General features: G+C 45.0%; 1 protein-coding gene across 1 annotated transcript in view; it reads left to right on the top strand.

Moving 5' to 3' along the window:
• Nucleotides 1-1544: 1544 nt before the first annotated feature.
• Nucleotides 1545-21741, top strand: part of LOC119459192 (glucose dehydrogenase [FAD, quinone]) — a 69713-nt gene continuing 49516 nt past the window's right edge. The window contains exons 1-2 of the mRNA XM_049671627.1: nt 1545-1695; nt 20220-20422. Of these exons, the coding sequence (XP_049527584.1) occupies nt 1545-1695; nt 20220-20422 (354 nt within the window). The remainder of the gene's footprint in view (nt 1696-20219; nt 20423-21741) is intronic.

Here is a 21741-nt window from a genome sequence, read left to right as displayed (position 1 = left end):
TTACGGGCGTAGCTGTCTTACGGGCCGCGGAGTAAGCTCATTTTCGATATTGAATCAATTTCGCCTTGGAATTTCACGATGAATATCTCGAATTAGGGGATATTTTCAAGATCTTTAACATGAGTGGGTATGAAAATGTCACTCCTCCATCTAGGCAACTGTCCTGCAGGCACTAATAGAAAATGTAATTAATGAATTTTTCTTATGTAGCCTTCTGAGCTCACGATATTATGGCGGCCAAGTATGTCCGCCTCGACTAGGAACTCGTCGCCACGTTAGATGCGCTCATTACTTTTTGTTATAAAGCATCTGTATTGTCTGTATGTGGCACGTTCCATGACGAAGACAGGTGTGTGTAATTGTTGCGGAACATACAGCTTTGGTTAGGTATATGTACCATAGCTGTTTATTGTGCGCTTTCTGCTTGGCTAAAAGAAAGGCGCTCGTGATTTATTGCAAGGAGTCTTCCTGTCGTCGTTCATTTTCACGTATAGTTTCACCATTTCGTGTATGACAGGCACGCACCATATCAATTTGTTAAAGCAAAAGCAAGACAATACCGTGACTTTCCCGGGAAAGCCTGACACAGCTGTTGCATTTATGACATGTTTCTTGCCTTTTATTGTTTTATTGATTTCTTCCTGATTAACAGGGAAGTGCTTTTCTCACTCAAATGTGAATTGCTAGCTTGCCTCTTTATGTTTATATTTTCAATCAGCTTGCATGGTTCTAGGTCTCCAATGACAAGATAGAATATATTAGTAGAAATATGGCACTTCCGCCTTTTAGGTTAGTCGTCTGTCATTACTAAATTCCATGTCCCGGGAATGGTACCAAAAGATGGCCTATTAAGCTCGAAAAGAATTAAATACTATAACTTCAGGGCGCCAATTTTCCGACAAAAACTATCATCAGTTACCGGCACTACAAAATTTTTTGCGCATGATAAGCGCCTTACCTTCCTAAATTATAGAAGGTGCCGGACAATTTCCTTAATTGCATCGCAATACATATACAAGGAAAACGAATTTTGGAAAGAAAGAAGACATGCTAACGGCAGTATGTATACTTCCACAGCTTTCGGAAACGCATTTCTCTAAATGAAGCGTGTTCACCTGAATAAAAATAAGTGTTGCGAACGAAAGTAACGTGCTACCAATATTTCATTTCGGCGAAGCGAGAAGGCGAGTTGCAAGACCAAGCTCTTACTTTTGCTTCTTTCATTTTATGGCATCTGTCACAGCTGGTGCTTTTTACGACGGAACGCGACAGTGCGTGAATGTAGCTTCCAGGAAACCCGGCCGTGAAGACTAGTAACGGAAACAAAAGTAGACCTCCTGCACAATGGCATATATGAAAACCGAATTCTCCCCTCCTATTTTCGGAGGCAGTACGGCCGAAAGCGCTCGACAGTTCTCTTAGTCGGCGAGTTAACAAGTACTTGTCATCCGTGATATAATATATCTGGAAGTGCAAAAAACATTTTCGCGTCATATGTTGCTGGCCGGAGCGTCCGTGCGCGTTTGGCCGTGTGTACGACGGAAATGGCGCCGTTAACCTACATTCAATTTCTGATTCCCAAGTGGCCCGTGCTATTCCTGGCATCCGTCATCTCGCTCCTCCACCTGGAATTCAGCCCGAGCCTCTCCAGCTACGACACCAAGGATCTATACGATTCTTACGACTACATCATAGGTCTGTTGTTTCTCTACTTTGTAATTGCCCGTGTAATTATTAGTGCATGTCTTGTCTATGAGTACACAACATTGTGGCAGTGTGAACTATGCTGTACCCAAGTGACTGGCGTTAAGCATGTAGAGCTCATACGTTCTGCTGCTAGTTGAATGCAGCTGGCGTCCCTCATGGACGGCTGACTGAAATAGGCACTTTGTGATAAGTTGGAAACCATGTTATGACTTTTATTAGGAGAGATTTTTTGCTGGAAACATAATTTATATACGCTTCGCGCAAAGCAAGGATGGTTCATGTTACAATACTTGCAAAGTTTTATTAACTTTGTTTCAACATTTGCCATACTGTAACCGGGGCTTAGATTCTGGGCCAACATGCTGTTAACACCAGGCTACGTAACGATCACACATCTCACATTCGAGTACTGAAGTGATAAAGTTCTTCTGCATTATTTATGCTTGTTAGCGTATCCTTTCAGCGCAATTGTACATAAACCACTGCACTGGAATTAGCAGAGGATAATAATTCGGCAATGTGATCGCGCACGAAGCATAGAAAATTGACGCACCAAACTACTTGCCTGTTGAGAGCATCTGCGGAGGGACAGTATTCGAGGACATAAATGGCAATACATACGACTACAGGCTGTTCGACGTAAATGACTCGCCTTAGATGCGGCGCTCCCGAGGAGAAAATATTTAACCTGTTATGCAAAGTTGTGCGTTATACGGCATTAGATGATAAATATGGCATATGATAGATGATAAATGATATGATATGATAAATATTGTATATAGCATTAGATGATAAGAACTGGAATTAGATGATAAATCTCCGGTGAAGTTTGCAGACAACAGCCAGAAACAGTGGAAGAATTCGTCCGAGGTCCTTCAATATCATCGCGCTGGGTACCACGCCATTGCATTTGAGCTCATTAACGCTAGCTTACGAGGCTCCGTGAGGTGGATATATGTAATTGAATTTGTAAAACGCGAATCTTTTTCTTTTGAAGTTGCTAGAACTGAACATATCTCACACTGCTTCGATTAATTCATCTGAGACTTTTTTTTGGCGTGCAGACTGCAGTGAAATTTTTATGAGTTCTTCAGCCTGAAATCTCCGTTCTAGCAAATTTCGCTATAGCAAAGATTTCACACTGTAAACCAATATATTAAGGTCTCAGTATAGCTACCTTTTTGTTAGCTAACACTGTCATTTCACTTCGAGTGCCCCGCCCATCGAAGAGGGGGTGCTGTTTGACGAAAATAATGTAAACCGCCTATTTTTTGGCGCACATGCGGTGCTTCTATTTAAATTTCTGCGATAAGGATTCGTGGTAATGGAATTTTGTTAGAACACCAGATAGTGTACTTGAAATATCGCAAGTATTTTTTCCAAATTCATGGTTCTTAGTTAAAAGTAAAGGTGATGTTAAAAGTGATGCGTCGTAAGCAATAAACTGATGCAGCTTATGGGGCGAGCGTGTGCCCCCCCCCCCCCCCCCAAAGGCAGCAAAAAATAAACTTTACTCGCGATCGCGGCCCTGAGAAATTGGATGTCCAGCGAAGCTGTGGGACACCGCCACAAAAACTACTGAGGGAGGAATTTTTTAGAAATGAGAAATCTTGGGCACGATAACGTAAAGCTATTTCAAACTGAAATTATCCCAAAGTACAGACGTCAAAGTGGCGTCGCAGTTTATGCGAATGGGGGCGGCAACCCGCGACGTCATTGAAACAGGCCAATGAGCAGCCCTCATCTTTGCCGGAAACACGTTTTCCTTGTTTTTTTACTCCTAAGGAGGCCGTATATCAACTTTATTTCAGATAGAAGTGTTTATTAAAAGGCCAAGTTTATGCAACTGAAAGCAAAATTGTGTTACAATATTTTGACGCAGAAATGGTTGAAACGCATTTCAAAGTAAATGCAAGTATAAACATTTTTCTAGCCATAGCCAAACATGCGTCAATTTTACATCCAATCCATTTCACTGTGCACACGCAAGATGGCCACTACTTGAATACAGCTTATCGGTTCCGTGACCCGCATTTAGTGTGCCTTTGCCTGTGACGCTGCCCGATTAGATGAGGTCTCGGCTACCGAGGTGTATTTTCGCCCGAGAAGAAATTTAGTAGCTGTTAACATCATGGAAACCACCAAAGGCGAGTGCAAGGTGAGTAAACAACATCATTATCTGTTGTGCTTAATGTATGACCAGATGCATATGAACGTCTCCGATGATCGCGTGATCTTTACCTTTGGTTTTATTCATATAACAATGGATACCAAGCGAACGGAAGCGCAGTCGAGGACGACAGAAAACTAGGTGGAGTGATGAAGTTAGGAAATTTGCGGACGCTAGTTGGAATCAGCTGGCGCAAGGCAGGGGTAATTGGAGATCACCGGGAGAGGCCTTTGTCCTGCAGTCGACATAAATATAGGTTCATGATGATGATGATATATAAAAAGCAAGAATCGATGAAGATTGGAAGGAAGTACATCTCTACAGATATCATCATCATCATCATTATCATCGTCATCATCAGCAGCCTATATTTATGTCCACTGCAGGACGAAGGCCTCTCCATGCGATCTCAAATTACCCCTGTCTAGCGCTAGCTGATCCCAACTTGCGCCTGCGAATTTCCTAACTTCATCACTCCACCTAGTTCCTGCCGTCCTCGACTGCACCTCCCTTCTCTTGGTATCCATTTTGTAACCCTAATGGTCCCCCGGTTATCCATCCTACGCATTACATGGCCTGCCCAGCTCCATTTTTTCTCATATTGTCAATTAAAATATCGGTTATCCCCGTTTGTTCTCTGACCCACACCGCTCTATTTGTGTCTCTTAGACCTAACATTTTCGGTGGATGCCTCTTTGCGCGGTCCTTAACTTCTTCTCGATCTTCTTTGTTAACCTGCAACTTTCTGCCCCATATGCTAGCACCAGTAGAATGCAATGATTTTACACTTTTCTTTTCAATGACAGTGATAATCTCCCAGTCAGGATTTGGTAATGCCTGCCGTATGCACTCCAGCCCAATTTTACTTTTCTATGAATTTCTTTGTCATGATCAGGGTCTCCTGTGAGTAACTGACCTAGATAAACGTACTCCTTTACAGACACTATAGAGGCTGATTGGCGATCCTGAATTCTTGTTCCCTTGCGAGGCTATTGAACATTATCTTTGTCTTCTGCATATTCATCTTCAACCCAATTCTTACACTTTCTCGATTAAGGTCCTCAACCATTTGGTGTAATTTGTCTCCATTGTTGCTGAAAAGGACAATGTCATCTTCAAACCGAAGGTTGCTGAGATATTCGCCATCGATCCTCACTGTTAAGCCTTCCCAGTCTAAGAGCTTGAATACTTCTTCTAAGCTGCAGTGAACACCATTGGAGAGATTGTGACTCCTTGCCTGACCCCTTTCTTGATAGGTAACTTTCTACTTTTCTTGTGGAAAACCAAGGTTACTGTGCAATCCTTGTAGTTATTTGCCAATATATTCGCGCATGCATCCTGTACACCTTGGTTACGCAATGCCTCCATGACTGCTGGTGTCTCTATTGAATCAAATGCTTTTTCATAATCTATGAAAGCCATATAGGAAGGTTGCTTGTACTCCGCAGATTTCTCTATTACCTGGTTGATGACATGGATATGATCCATCGTAGAATATCCCTTCCTGAAGCCAGCTTGTTGTCTTGGTTGGCTAAAGTCAAGTGTTGCCTGATTCTATTTAAAATTACCTTGGTGAATATTTTATACAATAGTGAGAGCAACCTAATGGGTCTATAATTCTTCAATTCTTTAACGTTTCCCTTCTAGTGGATGAGTATAATGTTGGCGTTCTTCCAGCTTTCTGGTACACTTGAAGTCATAAGGCATTACGTATAAAGAGCCGCAAGCTTTTCAAGTATGATATCTCCTACACCCTTGATTAAATCGACTGTTATTCCATCTTCTCCAGCAGCTCTTCCTCTGGTCATGTCTTTCAAGGCCCTTCTAACTTCATCGCTAGTTATAGAAGGGTCCTCTGTATCCTGTTTATGACTACTTCGAATGAAAGCAGTTTGGCTGCTCTGCGAAATGTACAGGTCAGTATAGAATTCTTCCGCTGCTTTTCCTGTCTCATCGAAATTGCTGATGATATTACCCTGCTCATCTTTCAGTGCATGCATTTTGCCTTGTCCTATGCCTAGTTTTCTTCTCACTGATTTCAGGCTGCCTCCATTTTTACGGCTTCCTCAATCTTTTCCACGTTATAATTTCGGATATCTCTTACTTTTTTCTTGTTGATCAGTTTCGACAGTTCAGCTAATTATATGTGACCACTCGAGTTTGACACTTTCTTGTTTTGCCATTTCTTTATTAGGTGACCCTTTGTTCCTTGGGAGGGCTTACCTACTGGTTGCCTAGGTGCCATACCTCCCACTTCAATTGCTGCTTCTGAGATCAACCTAGTTATGGTTTCATTCATTACCTCCATGTTATCTTTCTCTTCCCGTTCTAAAGCTGCATATTTGTTTGCTAACACCAGCCTGAATTGGTCTGCTTTTACCCTAACTGCGTCTACGTTGGCCTGTTTCTTCTTGACTAGTTTTATTCTTTCTTTCTTTAAATGGAGAGAAATCATAGACCTCACTAACCTATGGTCACTGCACTTTACCCTACCTAACACTTCTACATCCTGCACTATGCTTGGAGCGGAAGAGAGTACGACATCTATTTCATTCCTTGTTTCTCCATTAAGGCTTTTCCAGGTCCACTTCCTGTTGCTGCGCTTCCTGAGGAAGGTATTCATTATTCGGAGCCTATTCCTTTCCGCGAATTCTACTAATACCTCTCATCTAGTGTTCCTACAATCGATGCCGTAGTTGCCAATTGCTTGCTCGTTAGCCTTCCTTTTCCCCACTTTTACATTGAAGTCGCCCATGACTAAAGTATACTCAGTTTGCACTTTTTTCATTGCTAATTCAACATCTTCATAAAACTGGTCTATTTCATCATCATCGTGACTGGAGGTTGTGGCGTAGGCTTGTACTACCTTCATTCTATACCTCCTATTAAGATTTATTACGACGACTGCTACCCTCTCATTGATGGTGTAGAATTCATCAATGTTGCCCGGTATGTCCTTATGGACTAGAAATCCTACCCCGAATTCTCTCTTATCTGGAAGACCTCTGTAGCAGAGGACGTGGCCGTTATAGTCAGTACTGTATAAGCCTCGCCAGTTCTTATAACCTCACTTAGGCCGATCATATCCCAGGCGATACCTGATAATTCTTCAAATAACCTTGCTAAACTAGTCTCACGCGATAGGGTGCGAGTGTTGAACGTTGCTAGGTTCAGTTTCCAGTGACGGCCTGTCCGGACCCAGAGATTCTGAGCACTCTCTGCCGCGTCGCAGGTCTGACCGCCGCCTTGGTCAGGTGCTCCGCAGCCGCTGCGGACTGAGGGCCATGGGTAAATTGTAGGAATCATGAGCGAGGTAGTGGCCGAATACTGCGCCAGGGGGGCCAATTCCTGTGCTGCTGAGGGAGTGATTTTGTTGACGCTTAGTGGGCCTTCCTAATTTGGTTGCGCCTTGACTATTATAGCCCCACTAGCTCTCCTCGGGCATATTTTTTCTCTTTCTTTTTTGCCGGTTCAGGCCCCACTCCATGCCTGAAAATGTAGTGGACTAGAAAAAAATCGAACAGAACACTGCACGTCTATGAATACAACACCAAAATGCTCCAACTTAACTGCAGAATGACCCTAAATCCTCGAGAATTGAAATGTGATATGTTGATACTCTGCATCCGTTACTAACGCACCTAATAGTGCCACTGAGAGCCTCGTTGACTTCACGGATGTACTATCAGACTCGCTCTCACTTTGCGGTCAAAACTCCTGCGTGCGACTCACGCAGTGAATAAACAAAAAAAAAACTTCTGAAAATTGCGCGTTCTAGTCTACAAGAAGATTCGTGCTTATTGTTAGGTACTTCCACGCACTAAATGAAATTCAAATGCTGCCGTCTTCTAAATACACGTGGGAGACACGCACAGCCTTAGACATACCCTTACATAATACGTCGAACAGAAAAGAATTCTGTAGAGTATTCGATATGCCATTACTAAAAGCGACCCGCGCAGTCCGTTCTTAAGGTGCGGTGCTCTCTGCGTGCTTGCGGGAACAACCATCCGGCGATTTCTAAAATCAGCTTAAGTAGACTTCAGAATAACCAGTATTTAACCTGACACAGCGTTTTTTTCAGAACTCGCGAAATCCGAGAACAGTCTTAGTTTAACGGCGACTCACGCAAACTTTCTACATATTTCTGCGAAAAAAAACCACTGACGCTATCCTTTCTCGAGCGTTCCGCTGTCACGCTTTCTTGAAAGCAAGCATCAAATTAACTCGAAAAGTTATCTGCCTCTACCAGTATCAAAAGAGACCAACACTGCCCTCTGCCTAACAGAACGTTCCTAAACCTCAAAGTTGTTCCAAAGTATCCTCAGAGAAATGAATAATAATGAACAGCTGGTGAGCGAAACGTTTTTATGGATGATCATAACTATCTCCGAATGTAGGCAAAATGCGCAGTCATAAATTCCCCTTGCGCGTTGTACGCGTTGTACAAATATTTCTACTGGATTTAACTTGCACGGTAAAAGTTTTTTCGGTTAGTTCATTTTGTTAAATGACACAAAAACAGTGCTTATGTTGCGATAATATAGCAGAATAATAAATAAGTAACCGCTATGTTGTAACGGCATGGTGAAACGATATGTCAAACTGTACGATTTGTATTAGTTTCTGCGGTCCGGCGAAATTTGGAAGCCATATAAAATGGCGGCCCCACCGAAAAGACCCGGCGTTTCGCCAGCGCAGGCCAGAGTGCTTATTGAGATTATAGAGCAGCACCCGTACATAGCGAGAGGCACCACAAAGCTCTGACCAATTATGAGTGCTGCTCAGAAAAAAGCGCTATGGGATGGGGCAGCTGCCGCGCTCAACGCGCTAGGGCCGGCTGTGAAAACAGCTTGGTGCTGGCGTTTGTATTGCGCGCGGCTGTGCTGCGAGTGCAGCAAGATTTCCTCGCAAGTGGGGGCGGAGAAGAGGTGAGCCCTCTGCTAGCAACATACGTCGGAACGTAAGCACACGGTGTTAAGGCTTTTGCTGAAAAACGGGAGGCGTTAAGCTGGGTGGACTAGAAGGGGGCCGGGTCCTCCAAGTTCTAGGAGGGACCAGTCTCCGTTATCACAATACCGGGTATCACAATATCAGTTATGGTGATATTTCAGGTGCACAGGTGACAGCAATGCAATGTAGACCCCACTGTTGTTGAGCTCGGTTTGCGATATACCTAATGTTGCGATAGATGTGGCCACTATTTTATGACATTCAATGCCAGGCTAGTCTTGTAGCCATTGCTATATAAAAGATAATCGAGGTACTAAGTATTTCCTCACTTGTGTTGTTCTAGAAAAGCATGGGGCGTCTGTTTTATATTGGTTCTCTTATTATGGCTGTATTCATAGAAAAGAAATTCTATTTTGTGCTAAAGACATGCTGAATGCAGTACAGCCAATACTCATGACACCTTTAGTGCTGCGAAGTTGCTGGGCGAAGTTGGATGGTTGTGCATGATTAAAGAACATCATTATGCTCACGTCAGATATTTCTCTGATTTAATGTGTGGTGACGGGCCCACTTACAGTGTATTGGATCCCATGCAGTGGATATCATACTGTGATTTTGTCAGCATTAAATCGTGTTTTGTGAATGTACTGCTGTGCGTCGCAATGACTGTCACTTACTTTTATTAAAGATGACACTGAAGATGTGTTACATTCTTTTATTTGCACTGGGTACAGGAATAACTGATTTTAAAGAATGTTACTGGCTCTGAAATGGTTATTTAGAATAAATGTACAATTTTACAACTACTCATAAATGAAAGCTCTTCCAAGGAACAATAATGCGCTTGACATGCCAGGCGATCGTTTTCAACAAGACTTGCACTTCGTAAAGGAATTTTGCAGTAGCTGTGTGCCAAAGTGCGTGCTAACAGCACACAAGGTGGAGCGAAAAGTGCTGTGCTTTGCTGCAGCCCTAACAGGAAGTGAGGAGACGATGACAAGACCAATATCTTCCTACGCACAGTTCAGATGCCGGTGAAAGGGTCGGTGATGCCAGTAGCGAAATTCATCAGGATGATGATGATGACGACGGTAACGACAACGACAGCGGTGGCGGCAGCAGCAGCATAAAATTAAATCAAATCAATCGGTAAACTCCTGCTGTCCAGAGAAGTGGTTACGACAGTCCGCTGATTAGCACATGCAGTGCCACAGTGGAATGATGCAGTCATCTCCAGTAGTGGTGACAGCTCATTGATGCAGTCTATGTGAAAAGACTGGTGATAATTTAGCATATGCGATAAAAAACAGTAGGCTATCCAATGATTGCCAACACTTCATGTTGGTTCCTTCTCTCTATTAGGCATACGTGCCTGATGCGGCTGGCACGTTTATTGTTGCTGTCGGTGCTGCTGCCGGTGCAGCCCCTTTCACACCAGTGGGAGGGGGCCACCGTTGTCACCGTCAGTGCTGCTGTTTCTGCTGTCACCACCGACATCATCAAACACGCTGTTACCTTCATCAAGACACAGATTGTGCAACACTGTACACGCTGCAACGATGTTTACCGCACGGTCCGGTGTGTAGTGGATCACGCGGTATCGCTGCAGACAACGCAAGCGGGTCTTCAGCAGCCCAATGCAGCGCTCCACTACGAACCGCGTTGCAGTGTGGTCCATGGTCCACATTCTGCAATGCGCGTGGGAGGATGCCTGACACCAGAGTCTGGAGCCACGGTTCCCGGGGATAGCCGCTGTTACGTGCACGATCATAAAAATGGTATTAAATCATCTGCGCAATGTTCAGGGAGTGAAGCATGGTTCATGTAACATACGCCTACTACAGATACGCTGCAATAAAAAATGTACAGGATGAGCACCAAACGGTGCGGTGATCAGCACAGATAACAATAGCTGGCACATAGTAAAAACCCATTTGTAGCATCTAGCAAGGTGGCTGTTTGGGCGAGCCGTGGCCAGGATTCTTGAATGAATATGAATGTAAAAAAGAATGTGGCAAGGCACTGGCGCTTTACTTCAATCCGTACATACATAATAAAGATTAGTCTGAAGTACAGCCCAGGTGTATTGTCACTTTGTTATGTCCACTGCTTTGCTCCCGCAGGGGACATAAATATAGGCTGATGGGCATGATGATTTCACCTATACTTAGCAAGCTACTATAACAAAAGCAGTTCGGTCTTCAACATTCTCTTACGCCGATAGCACATTTTACTCTATGCTCGCAGAATTGCAAACGTATCAATTTTTCACTCTGCTCACCGAGGATGTGCTCGCCGGCCTTGGTAATGTGTCCCTCCTGGAACTAACGACGCAACCACGTAGTGCTCCAGAGGTAGGCGTCGTGGTCTTACCTCGGTCGCACAGCGCGCCCACGGTGAGCATCCGTATGTCTGGGTCACAGATGTGACGAAAGCGTGCACATCATCAGAACTGCGTTGCTGTGACGGGCAGATTAGACAAAATTGAATACACTTACGAACATGGTGTTGAGGGCCCTTGAGGGACATGAACGCCGCCTTCCTCTTGCCCTTTGGTGCGATGATGGCGAAAAGGCTGCCGTCCACGCATCCGATGACGCCGGGAATGGCGCCGCGTCGAAAGAACACTTCTTTCACGGCCACCTTTTCCTCCAACGTCCTCTGGAAGTGGACTCACTTGTTGCGGGTCCTGGCGTGTACGATTGCCGCCGCCACTCGTCGCACGCACTTGCTGATCACAGCCTGGGTCACGCCAATCGTCACCTCGCTTCCTACCGAGCCTTGAGAACTTGCCATGTCATTACGTTTCATCGCCCGTGGCGATGAAACGCAATGCGCACAGCACTTGTCTCTCCACCGACAGCGCTGTTGCGCTCACGCCTCCGAGTTCCTTCTCTCACGCCTCACGTCTTACTTTGTCGAACAGCCATCGCACAGTTTCTTTCTTCAGGCGACAGGGCCGCGAAACAGGTTGTCTGGTAAATCAAACGTGTTCTCGGGCTCCCTCCTCCTGCGCCCGAGTTGAGGAGCCGCCGGCGCCAAAGCTATAAGAAGGCAGGCATTTTCGATTCGAAAGGAAACGGGGCAGTCGCCGGTCATTCCACGATATTGCAGGGTTTGTTCGGCATGTTTAAGCATATTTGGTGTGTAAACGTCACTTTAAAGTGTCGGTTTTTGAGGTTTCCCGACATCGCTGGACAGACAGGCAAAATGGGAGCAGCCTGAGAAATTTGGGCGAATCAGGGAGGGGTAACGGTGGATTTGGAATAAAAACAGCTCGGCATAGTTTTACGTTATACGGGCCCACATGTGGTCCATAAACCGAAACACACGGCGTTAACATCCGATGGTACCAAAACCCATTCGTTACCAAGTGGTGACGTCAAGTTTGCCATGATGGTGAAACGTGATTACGCCATCGCGTCAAACGTGGCGTGATGTCATCATCACGTCAAGCATTGCGTTACGTGATAACGGCATCGTCACGTGATGATATCGCCTGATGACGTCATGTGAACACATCTTGTCAAACCTGATGTCACGCAATAACGTCATCTTCAAGTGATGATGTAACTTGTTGACGTATTGTTAAGCCTCTTGGAGAAGCAGCACAATGCGCTTCCCGCTACTTTGCAATGTCTCCAGGATCGGCCTATGAAGACTTAACGTGAGAAAGTGATCACGTCAAACATCGCGTAATGACATCATCACGTCAAACGTTCCGTTACGCGATAAATGGCATTATCACCGGAGGATATCGCCTGATGACGTCATCACATCCAACATGACGTCACACGATAACGCTATTTTCAAGTGATGTGACCTGATAACGTCATGTGTTGTTGCTTGGAGAAACAGCACGCTTCCCGCTTCTTTGCATGCTCTCCAGGAGCGGCCCACATTTCTGTGTCAGCACGGGGCCATGAAAAATCCCGCCCAACTAGAGGCTAACCGCTTCGCTGTAAAACTCCGCAGCGGAAGAAACAACGAGCTTGAACGTCGGGTGTCAAATCAAGCCCTTCCGCTGACTCATTCGTTATTAATAACATGCCGCAAGAACCTGTGAGCGTTCGCGTCAAGCTTATGTAACGAGCCCGTCTATCAAAAGTTTCAGGACGCATCCGTAGTCTGATATCAATGGCGCATCGTTGTGCTACAAGAACGCGATAACAAAGCGGCGCCAAAGGTGGGCGGTCAAAAACTAGGAGCGCACGTGACAATATATTTATTTCGTAAGAATGCGCCATCCCTGAATCACACACCAATATTTGATTAGTTAAAAAATGACAAAAACCCGCACAGACGCATGGCAATACGAGCAACCCATTCATCAAAGACAGTGAAGTAGTATAAAGGGGATTCCTACCTTCCGGAATTTTTAGGGGCCTGTTTGGCCACTGCCTAAAATCTACCCCAGGCTTTGCAAGTTCTTCACTGCACCCGAGCGTTTTCATTTGCTTGACTATAGCCTAGCTTTGTACAGAGACCTGCGTTTTTTTTTTCAGAATCACCAAACAAAAGATGGCCGCATATCTGCTTGCTTCGCTGCAAATGACGTCGAAAGACGATAGTCTTCTGCCGCCCCTCATACGTAACACCCTCTCTTCTTCCCCCTCCCACCACTCACGCCCATGCCCTCCCCTCTCACTCCTCCCATGATGGAAGCAATGGAGGTCTTGCTGAATGTAATTGAAATTTCCCGCGTTAGCCCTGATCTCGCGCCATCTGTTGGGACCTTTTATTACTATTGGCTTAAAGCCGGCTACAAAGCCGCGGCATCAGTCGGCTTGTTTTTAACGCGTAGCGTCTCTTCTACGCCATTTCTAACGCGTTGATTTTTCATTTACTAACGTAAAAACCAGTACAATGTGTATTCCTAATTAAATGAACGCTGCGGATCACGATTATGTACATATGTTCTGCCTCAAATAGGCCGGAGGTTTCACCCGCGTTGTATTATGTTGACGTGCATGACCCAGTGGCACCATTGCTATTAGCTTGGTTTGGTTTTGCCGGGCGGTTGAATCGAGCAACAGGCAGACTCAGTTTTTCGCGTTTAGGTAGCCCAAGGAACATTATCGTCTGTAAAACAATCGGCAGGTTCGTCCGAAAGGGGGAAAAATTGAAAAAATCGAAGCCCCTTTCTTAAAAAAAAGATTGTTGAACGCGAAGCTTTCTCCCATGCAAACTGAATCAGTCAAAGTGTCGATGCCCCGATGCGATGCATATGTGATTTGATTGCCTGTTTAGAATTGTAATTTTTGAACAGTGAAGTTGAATGAAGACACAGTTCGTTAAGTTACATGGCCTTTATTTTAGATCATGCAGCACCCGCCGGGGTGGTTCAGTCAGCTAAGGCGTTACGCTGCTGAGCACGAAGTAGCGGGATTGAATCCCGGCCACGGCGGCCGCATTTCGATGGAGGCGAAATGCAAAAACGCCCGTGTGCTTACGTTGTAGTGCACGTTAAATAACGCCAGGTGGTCAAAATTAATCCGGAGCCCTCCACTACGGCGTGCCTCATAATAAGAACTGGTTTTGGCACGTAAAACCCCAGAAAGAAGAAGTTAGATCATGCTGCCGCTGATTACACGCACACTCACACACTTTCAAGGACGACTCTACACTTGCAAAGTATTCCCTTGTTATTGCTGTGGTAGGCGCTGACAGGCTTTGCCGTGGCCGGCACACGGGGTCGGCCTTGCGAGCATGCTCGCGCTTATGTTCGCGTACAGCAGCCTCTTCAGACGTGCGCTGCACCCGCGGCCTACCAATGGTGACGGCCGGGAATGCATTGTGTGACGCGCGTAATGCAATGCAGGTATATACAGTTCGTCTGGGGAGCGTGGCGTTGCAGTTACCGTTGTTCTTATCGGCCCAACGGCCAGTGTAAACTGTTTGTCTACGATACGTATGTTGTGCGCCGTTGTTCTATTGTGTGCGCAGATGTGCAGCCGTTGTGCCATTGTGTGCACAGATAGTTCCATGGTGTAAGTTAGCTTTCGTGCAGTGCGTATTTGGCGCTCACGGACAAATCAGTGAGTCTTAGAAAGATTCGCTTTAAAATGTTGTAAAGTTTCGCGTTGCAGTTAATCAGCCGTCACATCTTAGAATACTTCCGCGGTCGACAATTTCCTTTGTCAAGATTGCCAGCAAGCTACATTGCTGAACTGAAAACCTAAAAAAAAAACTGACTCCTCATCCCAGCTTCGCGAACGTGGATGTCCAGCGAAGTTGTTGAAAACCACCATCACAACTGTTAGGGGGGGTGTGATATGCTTTATTACTTTACGGTATGATAGCAATGGTAATTTAGAGTAATAGTAGTAATGTGAGTACTGATAATTTTGATAGCATACCGCCGCTGGCCGTATTGCGATGTCTCCTTCCTTTTGCCGCTCCTCTGGATTACTAACTTTGCGTTGCCTACCCATAGCGGTGCTGCAACTGTAACACGCATGCATGAGGGAGAAAGGAATGGATTTATTGCAAAGTGCTCTGGTATTTATACCTTGCTCTTGGGCTCAGACATGTGCAGTTGTCTTGTGCGCGTGTGCAGATGACGGTGCCTTCTGCCACATCTCTTCCCCGGAAAAAAATTGGAATAGAATACATGATTAAGTTCGGCGTTCTGGCAAGTAAAAGCGTTGTCGCTCCCTGGGCTGACGCATGCTCCTAAGAAGCCCGTCTTCAGGCGTTGGCTGCTGAGTGAAGTATCGCCCGGCGATTCCGTTTGGGAAAGTGGATCCTGTATTGCTGCCTTTGTAGTTGTTATATACTCTCTTGTGGAGCGCAGATATCCGCTGCCAGTATCGAATATTTACAATCATGGCGTACCTGCCGTGCCTACAGCTACTGCTGGAGCCCAGGTTCTCTGTAAGGTGTCATAGATTGACACTGAAGCCCCTCTGTGAAGTTCTGGAAGATGTCTAGCAGATTTGTAGTACTTTTATTGCCTGCTCCTAACATCTTCTAGACGGCTTCGGACAATTTCGGTGGGAATAGTCTTCGGCTTAAGATGACAGTCCAGTTCTGGAAGCCTGGTTCTGGTGCGGCGACCCATCAGTCTTTCTGGTGGGGACTGCAGAAGGAAGGCTCTCGACGAATTTCTCCATTCCAGCAAGGCGCTGCAAAATTCAAAGGTGCCAAATGAACATATCTTGAGCAACTTTTTCGCCTCTTGAAGGGCACGCCCTACTATGCCGTAACATGAAGTGACAGGGTCGTGACATGGTTGATGGGAAAATGAGACGCGAACGACCTGAAATTTCCACTGCTGAGCGGGGGATCGTTATCACTGCCGATGTTGCAGGGATTTCGTTTGTTGAAAAAGCTTGCATGCATGCTTGCGCTGCAGTATGGCGAAGCTTTCCGATCTCGAAAAGAAACGGTCAGAATTTACTTTAATGAGGTACTCGTTGCTCCCGTATTGGAACAAGTCCATACCAACTGACTGCCAAGGCAAGCTGGGTACCGGATGAGTGAGCATTGGAAGCTCTGCATTTCTGTTTTCTTTTGTATTTTTGACCTACGGGGAAAGAATTTTTCAGTGTTCGAATGTTTGAATTCATATTAGGCCAGAACATCACCTGCCGGGCCCTTGCCTTCATTTTTTTCTTCTCCCCCGTGTGCTGCGTGTAGTAAGTGGAGGACTTCCCGGCGCTTGGCTGTCGGGATGACGCAAAACTTCATTCATGTAACTTTATTAGTTTTCCTAATAATGCGACCGAAATTAGGCAATATTTAGAATCCTTGTCCTACTTTTGCCCATTTTGCGGGAAGGTGTGTGTGTGTGTGTCTCGTGTGTGTATCAGCGCTGGTGTGTGTCTTCCTTCTTGTCTTCTTGTCGTGTTTTTTTTTCGCGCTGTTTCCCTTTCGAGTGCGGGAAGGTACTAAAGCTATACTAAGCTGCGGTTTAAAACTAATAAAGGTAAATGAATAAAATTTTGCGTTTTAGATGGAAATATCTTGAACTCTAATTTATGCAAAATTTAGCTTCTTTGAGCGTGTAGTTGCCGGGCTGTTTGCAACAGAAGTTGCAATATTTTGGCAATCTTCAAAAGGAAATAATCCAAGATGTAAGAATTCAACATTATTTTGCTGCGTACAGGAAATCGATAAATATCTCCTCAAGCTACAGAGCAAGCCGCAATGCAGTAAATGCGGTAGTTTCTTCTAAACATGGTCACAACTGAGACAGTTCGCAAAAACCATGTATCTCATGCTTGTTCTTGAACATTTATTTCTAAATCACATTATTCAATTTCTTTTTCTTATATATAGTCGGAGACTAAAAGAATTAAGCTTTTTTATGGTATATACGACAACATTTTATCCGAAGTAGAAGAGCCGCCACCGTTGCTCCAAAGTACTGAAAACGGGGGGCTCGTGCCGCCGGTGTGGGACCGCCACCTTAAAAGGTCTCAAAGCAGACACAGCAGACATATTGGGCACGAAGGGCGCCACAAAATTGACCACGCGAAAGATTATTTAAAGCTCCTTACGATTTTTGGATGTTCGTACTTGTAGAATGTCCTCCACTATCTCAAAGTCAAGGCACAGTCAAGACAAAGGCAAAGGTCAAGGCAAATACATTTTTTTCTGCGAAGATTCAATTTGTTTTCTGAGCAACACGCCAGCAACTTGGACAGATTTCTAATGTGCTCCTCGCGAGTGTTTTCCCAGACACAAATGTCGTCCATAACAACGGCTACACCATCAAGGCCCTCTACCACTGTGTGTATAGCTCTTTGAAAAACTTTTGTAGCCAAGCTATGCCTGATGGCATGCGCAGAAACCCTTATCTGCCATTCGGGGTGCTCAAAGAACATATTTTTGAACTCGGCTCGTCTATTTTCATCTGCCAGAACCCCGATGACGCGTCCAAGGTGGAAAAGTACCTCGCTCCAGATAGACGCAGTACTGCGTCTTCTAAGGTTGGCATGTGGTACAGCTCCCCGAGGATAACCTTTTTCAAATCTGTCGGGTCTAAGCATATTCACACTTTTCATTTTTGCCACCACCACCATGTGGCTTGACCAAGAAGTTCGTTCAGTTTATTTGCGATGACCCCATCACTGTCCATCCATTGGAATTCTGCTTTGACGTGGTACCGAAGGGCAACAGCGTCCCTTCTTGCTGGTTTAACGTTACCTTGATCACCGGGCTTGAGTTTTATGTGGCAGGCGACGCCCTTGAGTCAACTTGGGCCCTGAAAGACATCTTCAAATTCTTGAGATTCATTGGAGCGGGCTGCATCAATTGAACTTATGCAGCTTATCAGGCCCAGACGTTCAGCAACGCAGCCTCTCAGTGTGACTGGGACGGTCGGCTTGACGATAAAAAATTCTGCTTCCGGGCACTGTCCTTTGCGGCTAATGGGCAGCTTAATCTTTTCTGATGCAATTACATTGTGGCCGAAAAACGTGCGCAGTGTAGCCGAGCACGGCTGTGCAGGCTGGAGTGTTATGCGACCTAACACCGCCTCGGGCATTACACAGCAGTTTGTGCCGGTGTCACCCTTGTATTTTACATACGTCCTTGCGACAACGACCCCCGAAGACCAACAATCAACCCGATCTACAGTATTGACTTCAAGTGGTTGAAGAAACAGTTCCTCGTGTGTTATCTGAACTTCTTGTACACTTCGTCATTGGTTGCGCTGCGTGACTTCGGCCTTTGACAACTACGTGTGAAATCGTAGCGGCCTGCGCACTTGTTGCATTGCAGAGCACGACAGTTCCCACTCTTATATTTATCGAAGCCACATCGAAAGCAAATGTTGGCTTTTGATTTCACTGAATCTATTCTAGTAGGACATTCGTCGTGTATTTCATTGAAACGTTCCTTTCCTTGTTCGCTTGCACGGCAGATTTCGAGAGCTTCGATCTAAGGCGGATTTTCCCAATGTGACAGTCTGCTGCAGAACTTTGTCGCTGATTCCAGGAATAATTCTATTGCGCAGCATTCGGTCTTCTAGTGCGCCAAACTCGCAGTGTTGTTCAAGCGTCATAAGCTATGCGAGCCAATCGTTGAAAGATGCACTCTCTTGCTGATTCCGAAATAAATGCGTAATGCAGCTGCGCATTTTTTGCGCTGATTTGCAAGAAACTTATTGAACATTTGTAACAAAATGTTTCAGCTTCGTCACCTTAGCAAAAATGACCGCAAAAGTCCAGTTATTGTTGTCTGTGAGAGGCGCTTGCTCTAAAACGAACGTTTGGTAATTTTACAAAAGCTACCGCGCGCGACATATTTCTAAGTTTCCTTCGGCCAGTATTTCTAATAGTTTAAAATTACCAAAGAAATGTTTTGCCCCACGCAAAGATTTAGTTTTTAGTTATACGCGCTAAAATTGTAAGATATGCCACTCACAAAAATGTTCTTCTCCGACTTAGTGAAATACAATTTTTTTCCCTCCAAATCTGCACTGCGTCTCACACACACATAAAAAAAGATTGGTTCCATTCTATAGAGACGTTTGCCGACCTCATATAATTTCTTGGAGAAGACAACAAATCATCCGTACCTCCCTAAATCTGTGCTTTTTGAAAGCACCCACTATTGCAACGTAACCAATTACGTAGCACATAATTTCTTGAGGTTGTCATATTTACTTAGCAACCGCCTCTTGCTGTGCTATAAATAAGCGTTCTCGGCACAGCTTATGGCTTCTGCTAGCAAATTACATCGCTCCAGAAAGGCGGCGCTTCATAGCAGGAACAGATAAAGCTGGTTCCGCCTTCTGGTTTCGCATCCAGTAAATACCTCCGTGGCGCACAGTTTGGCCATGGCAACAGTCTACAGATAAATTTATCTTCACTGCAGTGAATGTGGCAGCAGTGTGTCCATGCTTTTCAAAACATTCACTCGCGTGTATCTGGCCCTCAATGTTGCTAAAAAATAAAGTAGTTTGTCCCATACTCTACTAAGGTACATATTCATTCTGAGTTCAAATGTTGCAAACGCGTTCCATACATTGTGCTCATGTACGTGGCTTTTGTTTTTGTTTCATAGTCAAAGTGTTTCTGATACAATAGTGCTTTTAGTAGTAATCAGCGTTTTGAAACAGCAATACTGGTACAAGCAGGAAGGTCATGAATATTTAGAGACAATTACAGCTCACATTCTAATATTTGCACGCCTAATTTAGCGGACAATGTGAGATGCTTTACCAGAATGTATTTTGCAACCTGTGTGTTCCGACATTAAAATAGTGTTGTTACATGGATGCACGAATGTTTTCGCCCTATTGCGCAGTGCGTCCGTAATACCTACACGTGGTGTCGGGCTTTCGATTCTGTGCTTTGGTTAAAATTTAGCTGCTTACCTTTTCATTAAAGGTACCTCAAAATTGGCTCATGTGCTGCCTTTACCTGATACGCTGCAGTGGGAGGTGGCACAGCGGGCTGCGTACTAGCCAATAGGCTGTCAGCTGATCCGCATAGGACCGTTCTCCTAATCGAGGCCGGTGGCATCGAGAATGCCGCCACGGACATACCACTGTTCGCGCTGCTGCACTTCCACGGAGAGTATGATTGGGACTATCGCACCGAGCCGCAGCAGAAAGGATGCCTAGGCATGAGGGAGAATGTGAGTATAGTGTTGTTGACTGCACATGCCAATTTCTTTCTGGCCTTCTGGTGCTGCATAGGTATTTTGTGTAATTTTAAATGACTGACTTCAATTTTTAACATGAAAATCTGGGGATGTCATACGAATTGAAGCACCTATACTCACGGACAACTTTCTGCGGCATAGAAGGGAAAGGTACTGGCGTGGGGCTGCTGCAGATGTGTTACCGAGCCAAGTAGTCCGGGAGCGTTTGACAGTGCTTTTGGTTGCTCGGAACAGACGCAGAATCGACGCAGCTTCCACGTGCGATGGTTTCGCAGTTGCTCAGACGCGGAAGGGAAAAGACGCAAAATAAGTGAACTTTTACACTCAGTGGTGTGTTCTGTTTTATTTAACTGTTGCTAATAAGCTGTTTTTTTTTCTTTTCCCCAGCGTCTTCCCCAGCGCGGGACTCTTTTCTGAAGCGCTCTCTATTGTGCGCGCTTCGCCTCAGTACCTTTGCCTTCATTGTCACAATCTTTGGTAACAGTCTCTGGTAACCTGCGACAGATGGTAACCTGCGTCAGTTCTGAATGCAGCTCGGAGGCCATGAAATACAGCCGTGACTTTTGAAGGCATTTTTCAATGGCGGTACCGATGCAGGCTAATCATACTGTCAGGACCTCGCTTGAAGGAGTCCTGGCGTTATGACTGCCTAATTGTCAGAAAACCCACACATGTGCCAACGAGTCAAAAAAAAAAAAGACAGGCGCAATGAGCACTTTCCTGCAGCTTAGTAAACTGCACTAAAAAATGAAATATATGTTCACAATGAGGGTCACGTAAAGTATGGGGATAAAAACAGAAGCCCTCGTTTGCCCATTATAATAATGGTAACTTAGCACTTTCTCGTTAGGTGACATAGAAGCATGCCTCACTCAGACACTCGTGTTTTTGGAGATTCCATACGCACAAGACTTTTGAAATTGTAGGATTAGAATTCGAGGGTACAGTAGACGCCTTTCCCAGCGCAACCTGGCACTGTTTAGGATTTGCGATGCCAGTTAGGATGCAAATAGTGCGGTATAACCTATTGAAATGTCCCGGATGCGCTCCAACATTCCAATTTTTTTCGATGATATTCGAAGTGCATTTCTAAAACGTTATGCCGAGTGACGGTCGAGGTATTCGTGGGTGTTGTTTACAAAATCGCTTCAGGAAGGTATCTTACGGGATGACACAATAAAACCGTTGCCTAAGTCAGGAAAAAGGACGCATTAACACTGCAACCTTATTTCTCCTATTTCATGAAAATGTGTAAATATTAAAGCACATTACTTATGCACAGATAATTAGAT

Source organism: Dermacentor silvarum, chromosome 7 (genome assembly GCF_013339745.2).
Source record: "Dermacentor silvarum isolate Dsil-2018 chromosome 7, BIME_Dsil_1.4, whole genome shotgun sequence".
In the NCBI taxonomy this organism is placed as follows: domain Eukaryota; kingdom Metazoa; phylum Arthropoda; class Arachnida; order Ixodida; family Ixodidae; genus Dermacentor; species Dermacentor silvarum.
This window is presented reverse-complemented; position numbering and strand designations above follow the sequence as displayed.